This window comes from Zeus faber (assembly GCF_960531495.2).
Source record: "Zeus faber genome assembly, chromosome: 2".
Taxonomy (NCBI): Eukaryota; Metazoa; Chordata; class Actinopteri; order Zeiformes; family Zeidae; genus Zeus; species Zeus faber.
Genome location: NC_137189.1, coordinates 41548690 through 41560103, shown reverse-complemented (window position 1 = coordinate 41560103; position 11414 = coordinate 41548690). Strand labels below are relative to the sequence as shown.

At 49.7% G+C, this 11414-nt stretch overlaps 1 protein-coding gene across 1 annotated transcript in view; it reads right to left on the bottom strand.

Annotated features, from left to right (window-relative positions):
- Window positions 1-11238, bottom strand: part of LOC307248282 (plakophilin-4-like) — a 32481-nt gene extending 21243 nt beyond the window's left edge. Inside the window, exons 1-7 of the mRNA XM_080024630.1 lie at window positions 11111-11238; window positions 10624-10766; window positions 3270-3382; window positions 2669-2703; window positions 1159-1287; window positions 652-797; window positions 1-295 (exon numbers count right to left, since the gene is read on the bottom strand). The exon at window positions 1-295 is cut by the window's left edge and continues 240 nt beyond it. Coding sequence (XP_079880756.1) covers window positions 1-295; window positions 652-797; window positions 1159-1287; window positions 2669-2703; window positions 3270-3382; window positions 10624-10766; window positions 11111-11165 — 916 coding nt within the window. The 5' untranslated portion in view covers window positions 11166-11238. The remainder of the gene's footprint in view (window positions 296-651; window positions 798-1158; window positions 1288-2668; window positions 2704-3269; window positions 3383-10623; window positions 10767-11110) is intronic.
- Window positions 11239-11414: the final 176 nt, after the last annotated feature.

Here is an 11414-nt window from a genome sequence, read left to right as displayed (position 1 = left end):
CGCCCAGGCCGATCCCGCCGATCCCCGGGCCCGGGCCGCCGGCGCTGGCCCGCCGGGGGCTGCCACGGGAGGCGGCGGCGATAGCGGTGGGGGAGGCGGGCGAGGGGCAGGACGGCGGAAGGGTGGTGCCGGGGAAGACGCAGCCCAGGGGCTTGGGTTCGGACAGGATGGGAGAGCCGTAGGCACTGCCCTGGGACGTGCGCAGGGAGACGTGGGAGGGCGACACGGTGCCCCCGCCTGGGGACTGGCTCCTGGACGGCAGGGAGCCCATCCTCCTCAGAGCTCTGCCCGACGCCTGGGAGAGACAGGACGGGTCATCCATTTGGACATTTGGTGTTTGTAGATACACCTCGGCTTTTTTTGGATGAAAAACACACTTAACTTTTTTTTAGGCTATAGGAATTGAGTACGAGAGAAGTGTCGCCGGGAATCTAACCACCAACCCTCCACTTGCCAGACGAGCACTCTACATCCGTAGTTCCTGCTGACTTAAGTCTCCAAATTAAAAAAAAAAAAAACATTCTCATGGCAATCATTTTTATTCTGATTGTTATTCTGGCCCTCATCATCTTCTGTCTTTCCATCATCTTCCAAATTTCACACCAAAATAGCAAAATACAAAACCTGTGGAATGTGTCCGGGAAGACCTACCTGGCTGGAGGCCTGGCCTTCAGCGCGGGGGCTCCTGGACAGGGAGGCACGGGGCTCGGAGCGCACCACGTTCTGGTTGCTATAGTAACTGTCCTGATAGCCGCTGTCGGAATATGAGGTCATCTGGGCCGAGTGGCCTGCGGAGCCTGCGGAGAAAATTATTAAAGATTACGACCGGCCTGGCCTTCCCAAACTGTAATTTAGAGCTGGATACCTGAAAGAAAATCCAGCCGGTTAGACGTCACCCGTCTGTCAGGAAACGCTGCCGAAAAACTATTTGTGTTTTTGCTTCTAACTCATTCGCGGGATCAGGTGGAAGGTGTTACCATAGAAACAGCATCAAATAGATCGACAGATATCAAGAAGTTTCCAGAATCCTTCACATAATAGAGCGATCCAATGTGAGGTGCGGACGCCGCTATCGGGGAAACGTATGGATTTAATCTCAGCGGATGCTGATTAAAAAAGAGCGAGTCCCCGTCGTTGGGCGTTGCCATGGTAACAGACCCTCACTGTCGTGCAGGGATGCCCGCTCGGGTTCAGGCGGGTAGAGCCCCTCCTCCCCCCGGAGGTGGCGAGTGGGAGAGGCGGGGGTCTCCATCGCTCCGCCGCGCGAGTCGCCCCCACCCAAGGCATCTAGCGAGCGGGGAGAAGGTGGAGAAGGGGGGAGGTGGAGGTTAGAGATCGATCCAAGGTTAGAGGTGAGAGATCGATTGGATTCACGATCCAAGATTTTCGAAGTAAAATATCTCATAACGTTGCGTTACATAAGCTGTATGTATGCAAATGTGCACAATTTCCTATTTCCGTCAGGATGTGTTTTTCGGGATTATGGTATATTGCCAATTTTTTCTTGTTTATTGTTTATTGTTTATTTTTAAGTTTATATTTACTGCAAATTTTAAGGTTCATGGTATATTGGCTTTTTTTTTGTACATCTCTTTGTTTTATTGTATATTGCATTTTTTTGGTAAGATTAAACATTTTTTGCACATTACCAATTTTCTATTTTTTATCATTTTTTATTCTATTATGTTATCATAACTGCCTATTTTTATGTTGATAAGTGATGTTATATAAAATATCATGTTATTAGATATGATCCTGCATTCCTGAGTGGTGTGCGAATACTGCGAGAGGAAGCGGATATGTGACAGAATATCGAATGGCTTCAGTCCCAGCCCGAGCCGGCGGCCCCCGAGCGAGCGTCGTGGTGATTTCACCCCCGCGGCGGCAGACCTTGCTTTTTTCCCCCTTTTTGTCGCCTTCCCTAAGTCAAAACGACACTCCATCCAAGCGAGCGTGTGTTTGGTCATCTCGCTTGATGTACGGAATGTGCAAACAGCTCAAACAAGGGCTTCTCCGCGGGGTGTCTTGTCTCAGAGCCTTCTATACGCAGGATATGGAGGCGTGTGTGTGTGTGTTTGTTTTACTGTACTTGGGAGGACAATCACAATCTCGGAATCGATTATTTATTTGGTTTAGAAGTGCGCCAGAAACATGGGTCGTCACTTACCAGGTGTATTTACTGGGACCTCACTTTGATACCAGTACAATAATTTGTGTGTGTGTGTGTGTGTGTGTGTGTGTGTGTGTGTGTGTGTGTGCGTGCGTGACTGTGTGCGTGCGTCTGTCAAACTGAAGCCTGAAGCTGACCCTGAACTCCTCACCTCCCCGCAGCGATGAATAAGTCACAATGACGATAACCCCCCTCACCCTCCAGATACCAATAAAAAGATCACATGATTTGAAAAATGTCACACGGCCTTTGCCATATATTACAGTTATTCCAAAAATAAAATAAGGCCGACCTACTGTATGATTTCGAAGGCACTATGCGGCCCCGAGAGCCTCGGTTCCAAAGTATGTTTTTAAAATTCCGTGAAAATCCGCTAAAGACTGAGAAATCAATCTCACATTGTTTTTATTTATATATATAAAAATGACTATGATGAATTGGTATCAATAACGGGTCACCGTTTTTGAAGTTAGAGACCAAAAACTAAAAAAGAAATACCTGCTGATCTCCACGCGAAGGACTTCTCGGACGAACTTGGCAACGCGGAGAAGGGGATGAACGGAGGAAAAAAGAGAGAGGGAGAGGAGGTCAGAGCTGCGATCGCTCGGTTTAAATTCAGCCGACACATTTTTTACGAAATTAGAATTAAAAAACGAAAAGTAGAGATGTGATCGCTGGGACATGATCTCAAGCTTAACATTTCGCCGCCGTCCTCGTTTGGGGTCGAAAGTGGTTCGGCACAATATTTAAAGAAAAGTGCGAATGGCAACAAGTTATGACGAATTTCTCATTCCTTGAGCATTAAAAAAATGTATATATATTACATGTATAAGATAAAAGCATTTCCTACGATTTGTACATTTGTTTTCCTTTCTTATATTGTCCGAATACATAATACTACTAATAACAATCTCTCTGATAAGCCGAGAGCCAAAACACCGAGAGTGGTTTAGCTCGGGTTCTGGTTCAAAGTACTGTATCTCTCGGAAATAAATCCACTAAAACAAGAGGAAATCAAAGCCACAGGCAGATGTGGGACAATGTCTCCGTACGTGCGTGCGTGTGTGTGTGTGTGTGCGTGCGTGCGCGTCACCTCTACCTGGTGCTGTCCTCGCCCGGCGACTCGGCTCCCAGCATGCACCTCTCCAGCTGGCTGGCTACAATCTGCCTCTCCTCCTCCAGCTCCCGCGTCAGACGCTCGAACTGGAGTTCCTACGGTAACAAAAGAGAACCGGGGGGGGGGGGGGGGGGGGGTGTTACCGTGGCGATGACAGCCCGCCGGGCCGAGCGCGGATCGTGCCGCGGCATACGAGAGATTGCCTTGATAATAACAACCATCATAATAGGCAAGAACAGCCCCGCGTGTTCACCGCACGGGCGCTTTTTCCTTCCCCCTCCGAGCTCCCGGGCGAACAGGGAGAGCCGAGCGAGCCGCCGTCCCCGGGGGAACGCGTCGTATGGTCACATCCCAGTCCCCGAAACAGAGCTCCTCCTTAGACGGATGATGTTTTTCCTTCTTTTTTTTTTTTTTTTTTTTAAGTAAAGGTTTTTTTTTTCTCATCTTCGTCATGGGAGCAATTAAAAAAAAAACTAAAAAACAAGCTTATTTTTCCTCAAAAACCCTCTATTTCTTAAGGTGTTGAGAGAAACTAAGAGAATGAGACGCACGTTTTGAGCGGAGAAAACCGCCCGGGAAAAAAAAAAGACAGAAAACAGACAAATCCGAGCAAATGTTTTATTTTTATATTTTTTATGAAGTTGATCCATTGACTCCGAGACTCCGCCGGGAGTTGTTTTGCGATAATGGCCGCCGGCTGGCTGCACGTTATCCCTCACTGATTAACTGCAGCCCGATTTTCGTTTTTTTTTTTTTTTTTTTGTTGTTTTTTCGACCAGATGCCGAGGGTCCTTTAATCAACGATGACTACCAGTCGGGAGTCATCGAAAGGCTTCCCTTTTATTTGGCGGCGGGCGCGGCCATCCCAATCCACCCGGCCGCCATCCATCCGTCTGTCCCTCCAGCCTGTTTGGCGGGCACACGTAATACACAAAATACTGGATGACAGCGAAGAGGAAACAAATATCCCACAGAGGGGGGGCGGCGGGGGGATTAATTTAAGAGTATAAAAGACTCTTAAGTACACGCTCGCTGCCTCATCCCCCGTTTGCGCTTGTGTCTGCTCACAAAAGCACTTTGGTATTTGGGTCAGATCCGGCCATGTGATGGTGCTTTGCCAGTGCCTCGAAAGATCCCTCCGTCAGATAGGGGCCGCACGAGGCGGCGGCCGGCGGCGGCGGGATGCTCGCTTCTTTTTTTTTTTTTATTCTTTTCCTTATTCGATTCGCGGAATATATCGTGAAGCGGAACGACGGAATCAGAAGTCGGATAACCGCCCCCCCCCCCCCCCCCGGTTTAATAACCGCGCTGGTCGACCTTTCTACAACCGGTTAAATAGTACCACGGCCCGTACCGAGACAAACGTGTCACGGCAACGCGACGGGAGCTGGGAGATGAGCTGATAAAAACAAACCAAAAAAAAAAAAAAAGAACACGAAAACACAACAAAAACAAAGACACGGTGCACATTACTTGTTTTGTACAAACGACACCCGAGGGGGGTTTGGAGAAGAACACACAGCTGCGGAGAAATAACAAACAAGGAAATATCGCGGCCATAAATAGGGCTGGACATGAATAATAAACAAGATGTGAATGAACACAAAACACCGGAGAGTAGTAATAACTGACGGAGTACTACACACGTGTAGACAGGAGAACTACTCCTAGGAATGGCAATCCAAACCTATTACTGTGTTAATAGGCCGAAGAATAGACATATCACGCTCTGTACTGGTGTTGTATATCTGTCTGAAATGAAAATAAAACATACGTCCTAGAGACGAATGAAACCATGACAGATATTAAAGGAAAAACGACTGATTTGATGGATCTGGGGAGAACCTATGCAGGTACTCCTCACTTAACGACCGAGTTCCGTTATCGGTCGACAAGCGAGGAGCCGTGTTATTTCACGCTGAGGGGGCGTGGCACTTGTGAACGCAGCTGTAGTGAATACTGACAGACTGTGGGAACGAGACTGAGAACAGTGATGAGGTGAGATGAATACAGTGTATATATAGTTAATATAGTGCATACAGTGTAGTGTATATAGTGTATATAGTATATATAGTGTTTTGAGTGTATATAGTATATAGTATATAAAACGTATATAGTATATACTGTATAGTGTATATAGTATATATAGTATATAGTGTATATAGTATATCTAGTGTATGAAGTGTATATAGTACATATATAGTGTATATAGTGTATATAGTGTATATAAATTATATTGTTTATATTGTATATAGTGTATATAGTATATGTAGTATATATAAATTATATTGTATATATTGTATATAGTGTATATAGTATATATAGTGTATATACATTATATTGTATATAGTGTATATACATTTTATTGTATATATTGTATATAGTGTATATAGTAAATATAGTGTATATACATTATATTGTATATATTGTATATAGTGTATATAGTATATATAGTGTATATAGTATATAAAGGGTGATGCGCGATGAGATGCTTGAAGCTGAGCCGCTGAGCACGCAGCGGTACTGTACGCGGCGTGCAATAGCGACTGGTCGGAGAGCTGGTGGTAAGTACGAACGATGGTTAAACAGGTCGGTCGTTATCGTCCAATAATTAAAGTTGAGGATCAGTATCAGTACCGAAAATTTGAGCTGAAGGTATCAATATAGCTATACTGTATTCGACAACAGAACAGCGTTTCCCAACCTTTTTCTCCGCCCGGCACACCATTTTACAATCAAATAATCCCACGCCGCACTACTATCCCGTCAACCACAAAAAAAACAAATAATACTATTCCAGCTGGAAGTGAGGAATTAGTGCAGCCTTGCAATTTTGATCTTGCAACGCAAAAAGCTCATTTCCCTAAACATTTTCTTTCAGTGGAAATGACAGCAGTGGCGAAGCACTGACCTCGGCTACTCCAGTCAAAAACAACCCAGGCCCAGGTCTCACATACAGGCCTCCTTGTTGGAGCCCGGCGGCGTGAGGCAGCCTGGCCTCGGCCTTGTGTGTCCTGCCGGTTCGAGGCCCCAGCCGGTTCGAGGCCCCGGCCGGTGCCAGGCGGCGCCCGGCACCGGCGCCAACGCCCCCGGTGCCACCCCCTCCGCCACACTGGGCGTCACAAAGCATTCCTCTCTTCTTCCATCCGGAGCGGTGCCAACGCTACGACCGCCGACTTCTGCACGGGCCGCCGCTCAGCCGGACCTCGTCACGCCGGGGCATTTCGGGATGCTTTGCCCTCTTTCCGCTGCAGCTGCCGCTCCCGCTGCCGTTGAGACAAACGGCTGGTTTTAACATTCTGACTCGCCGTCTCCGTCGCCCGGAGAAAGTCGAACAAAATTGCCTTTTTTTTTTGTTTTGTTTTTTTCCCCCGCGATGCCTTGATTCTAGCCGAAGGGGGCCGCGGCCCCAGCTGCCGAGCGACCCGGAACGCAGTCGCACAACAACGCTGACAAAAACACGCAGGGGGCTGAGTGTCCTGAACTCTCCCACGTCGAATATACCGCGGATCGCTCAATCAAACTCCCCGACAGATGGCCAACGGCGTAGAGTCTGCTCGCCGCGCACTCCGGCGGGGCGAGGCGGGCGGCCAGCCGCGATGTGACTGGGCTGACGGAGCGGGGTCGAGTCCCCGGGTTCCGATGCGAGACTCTGTAGCGAGCTCAAACACTAAAGTACCGGGAAAAGAGGTTTCCCAAGGGCGCCGGGAGCCGTACGGAAGTCGGCCACAAGCGCCTCATCCCGACGATGCGCCGTCGCATCTGTAGAGCTCTCGTGTCTGGAGGACCGTGGAGCTTCGTTAATAGCTGCAGCTATTTATTGCCTTAATTTCAGGGGACACATTATGCTCCTTTTCAACAAGTTCATATAGGGTTCCCTGAGGTCCCCCAAATAACTGTCGGAAATACCACTTCGATTATGCATTCGAGCCGTTCTCACATGCCTCTAAACCACCGCGTTCCAGGACGGTCCGTTTCGTGGGTGGCGCCACCCTCCTGAGGCCCCTACTTCTGTGAGCCAATGGGGATTTGAGCACAAATTCCGGGTTCCGTAACCCAGTGGGGTTCGAGGTTTTACTTCCGGGTTCCATTGCATTTAGTCGGTAAACGTTCACTGATTTCACCTCATCGGTGCACTCAAAGCTGTTTCTAAACAAATTTGAGGCAAGAAATAAGCGATGCAGCTGATGAATCTTCACTCATATTAGATCTACAAGGCCTCGCTTAAAAGTTTGTTCCGGCTTTCGTTGCCGTGTTCCAAGCCCGTGGGGGGACACCGCATGCAGGGATTTTTTTGTTCCATTCAATAAGGAAACGTCGAAAAATACAATAAAATAAAATAAATACATCTACAATAAAAACACTATTTTTTTAATACTTACATTTCCCCTGTCTGAAGTTTATAACGGACAGTTGCGATTAATTTTATTTCTCAGGCCGTGGGTGGCGTTACCCAGATGGGGGCGTTTCTGATTCTAAGGAAACACGATGTGACGACACATTTTTACGGCTTGTTGGATCACATGTTTTCGGACCGAGGCAGAAAAACTGAAAAAATAAAAATAAAAATAAACTGCCTGGGTTGTCTTATTTCACAGTGTGTGTGATAGTAGGCAAGCACTGTAAAAGTGAGTTTTTCATAATAGCTCCCCTTTAAGTTAGGAGCTTCTCGTTGTTACTTTTCTATACCCCGTGACACCAAATGTTATTGGACTTTCTTATTGTTATTTTGGCATTTTTTTTTAGTTCCTCCTCGCGGTCGCTTGGACTTGACGTCACCGACTCGGATTAGCCCGTAAAATCAGATGGTGGCAAATCCGGGTTCAGTAAGTCAGATGCCACCCGGGGATTTTGAGCCAACCGCGTGGACTCCAAGTTGATGAGTGCACGGCCTGAGCGAGAACCGTGGCAGGACTTTTACCTTTCTGAACCGGGGGTTTTCCCACCGCAACAAAAGAGGTGTGGCCCCGTAAAGTAGGGGGAATATTCCCTGTGTATCTAGGAAACAAAAAACAGCGCTTATCGGTCGTCGGTTTGAAGCTCCGGGATAAAAGACGCATCATCTCTGTGACACAATCAGCCGTGATCAGACTTTTTTATGCTGAAAACCATTTGCCGCTGTTTTATTTTCCTCTGACTCAGAAGCATTTGGACAAAACAGATTAAGGTGGAAAAGTTTCATTCCGTTTTTACCAAAAAAATAAGAAGCCAAATGATCTTAACTTTGATCCCCATCGCAAGGTTTTGCGGTGGTTTCAGTTCGACGCACCGATACACCAATAACAAAAACGGGCAAATAGAATCAACCGGCGCCTCTACGCCAGAGTAAAAACCGCGGAGGTAACGCATTCACTCCTTCTGAAATAAATAAGCTTCCCTCTGGGAAGGAGGGAGCAGAACGCCTTCATCGTAACGACTGCAGCGGTGGTGGCGGCGTGCCAGGAAGACACCAACAGTTTCAAAAGGGGTTTTGGGGGAAGGGCTGCGATGGATGGATGGTGGGATGAACAGATGGAGGAATAGATGGATGGAAGGATGGAGGGATGGATGGATGGGTGGATGGGTGGATGGATGGATGGATGGATCGATCGATGGATGGGTGGGTGGATAGATGCATGGATGGATGGAGGAATGAGTGGATGGATGGATGGATGGGTGGATGGATTGAGAGATGGATGGAGGGATGGGTGGATAGATGCATGGATGGATCGATGGATGGGTGGATAGATGCATGGATGGATGGGGGAATGAGTGGATGGATGGATGGGCAGGTGATGGATGGAGGAATGGGTGGGTGGGTGGATGGATGGATGGATGGATGAATGGGTGGATGGATGGATGGATGGATGGATGAATGGGTGGGTGGATGGATGGATGGATGGATGGATGGATGGATGGACGGATGAATGGATGAGTGGATGGATGGATGGATGGATGGATGGATGGATGGATGGATGGATGAGTGGATGGATGGATGGATGGATGGATTGATGGATAGCTCTGCCACCAGATCCCCCTGGTCTGGGGTTCGCATCACGCCACAACCTTCAGTCGTTAAAAACGCTCGACGCCCATCACAACCGATACCTCGACCTTTGCTCCCGCCCGTTATGAGCTTCACCGATTCCCGATCCCAGAAATAGCAGCTTTAGGGTCATGCACAGGACTGCCCTAGTTTTTATTTTAAAAAAAACCCCCAAAACCTAATAAAATAGAAAGTTACAAGACACGTTTACCGTGCAATCCGTTAAATTTGATTTTCGGCTCGCTCACACTAAAAGAGATTAACTGCTTATGTCGTGAAACGTATCAGCGACTCCCCCAGCGCGCCGTGTCAATCTGCTTTTCCCCCCGTTTCCGTTTAGCGCGCGGAGGAGCCGACAGCAACTCCGCCGTCCCCTCTGTCTTTGAAGGTTTTGGGGGTTTCTTCTTCCGCCGCCCCCGCCCCTGCGGTATCCAACCCGGTAACATCGCCGCCAGAGAAGCCCGAGTTGGGCCTCTCGCTCAGCCCGCGCCGAAGCCATCGCACCAAAACAAAAACAGCCACTTCCATAACCGGCACGACGCTGGTCTGAGGGTTATCCGCCGGCAGCCGGAAAAAATAACCCATCAGATTCTTATCAATGGAGGCTCCTTCTTTTGTACTTGGGCAACGCGGGGGCCTATATATAGCCGAGCGCCGTGCCTAATTCAGTCACACACACCGAGGGACTAAGGAAGAGAACATGGCCACCGGCCAGATGTACTTAAGAACACACAGCAGATTTTCACGACGGGGGGGTTCGTCCTCGTCGCGAGAGAAACCCAGGAAAGAGCAGAAAAGCGGGAGAAGAGATAGAACTGGTGGGCGGGCGGGCGGGCGAGCGAGTGAGTGTGTGAATGAGTCTGTCTATCCCAGGTAATTAAAGGGGTGAATGTGTGATCTTACTGTACATGAGAGAGAGAGAGAGAGAGAGAAAGAGAGAGAGAGAGAGAGGAGGGGAGGGTGGGATTCACTTGGAGAGGCCTTCACCGAGCAGCGTGCGTACATACATAGATATATACGTTGTCCTGTTAAAACTTTAGACGTAGCGTTCACTTTTTGCCGTTTGCCTTGGCAATGTCAACGCATGTTCCCCATGCACGTCATGAAACGATTGCAGCCCCTTACAAGGCTTTGTGCAAGGGAACTGGGGCATTGCTCCACGCAATCACTGACCGACTTTAAAGGGTTAAACGTTGAATTCAGAGACACCTCTGCAGGTGTTGGAAGACAGGGTCGAGAGAGAGAGAGAGAGAGAAAGAGAGTGAAAGGCTGAAGGGGGTGAGCGTCCGAACGGATAAGCGTGCACCTCACCTGCTCCTTGACAGAGGCCAGCAGGGTGGAGGTGGTGGTGGTGGTGGTGGTGGCGGCGGCGGCGGTGTCATGTTGCAGGCCGGACCCCTCTCTGGCCAGAAGGGGCCCTTGCCCATCTCCGGCCCCCTCCTCCATCTCTGGCCCTGCAGGAGAACGGACAAGCGCGCGCTCAATATGCATCTCCACCCGCAGCCCATCCAGCCCCCGTGGGGGGTCTTGCGTCTACAACGCGGCACAGCCCCGGTCAACGGCGCGTTCCGCTTGCTTTGCAGCAGTCTGTCAAAGCCGAGGGCGAGGTCAACGGACCCCCCGCGCAAGTTAAATTTGCATCGCGGGAGAAACTGCATCGGAACACACACACCCCCCCACACACACAGCCACACACACGCACACGCGTCGCGGTGCAACGCACAGGCTGCAGCGCGAAAGCGCCTCCCGCAGCTGCGTGCAACCTGCGGCCGCGGGGGCTCCGCTCGGTGCAACTCACCGGCCAGATGTCGCTGCTGGATGCAGGCCACAGCTGGCTCCGTCCGGTTAGGCATCCATCCACCCGAGCGCCGCCCGGGCTACATGCTCAGCCGCCCGGGACGGAATCCGCGACGAGGTCCCCTTCCCTGGGAGACGAGAGGTGCCGCGCCGTGCCGTGCCGCGCCGCGCGCCACCCACGGGCTCCCGTGCGGTTCGTTTTCTGTCCAGTGTTTGAATTCACGATTCAGCCGACAGCCCCCCTCCCCATCACCGCCGCCACCGCCGCCACCGCCACCACCACCAGGTCCAGACCCTGACGTCCA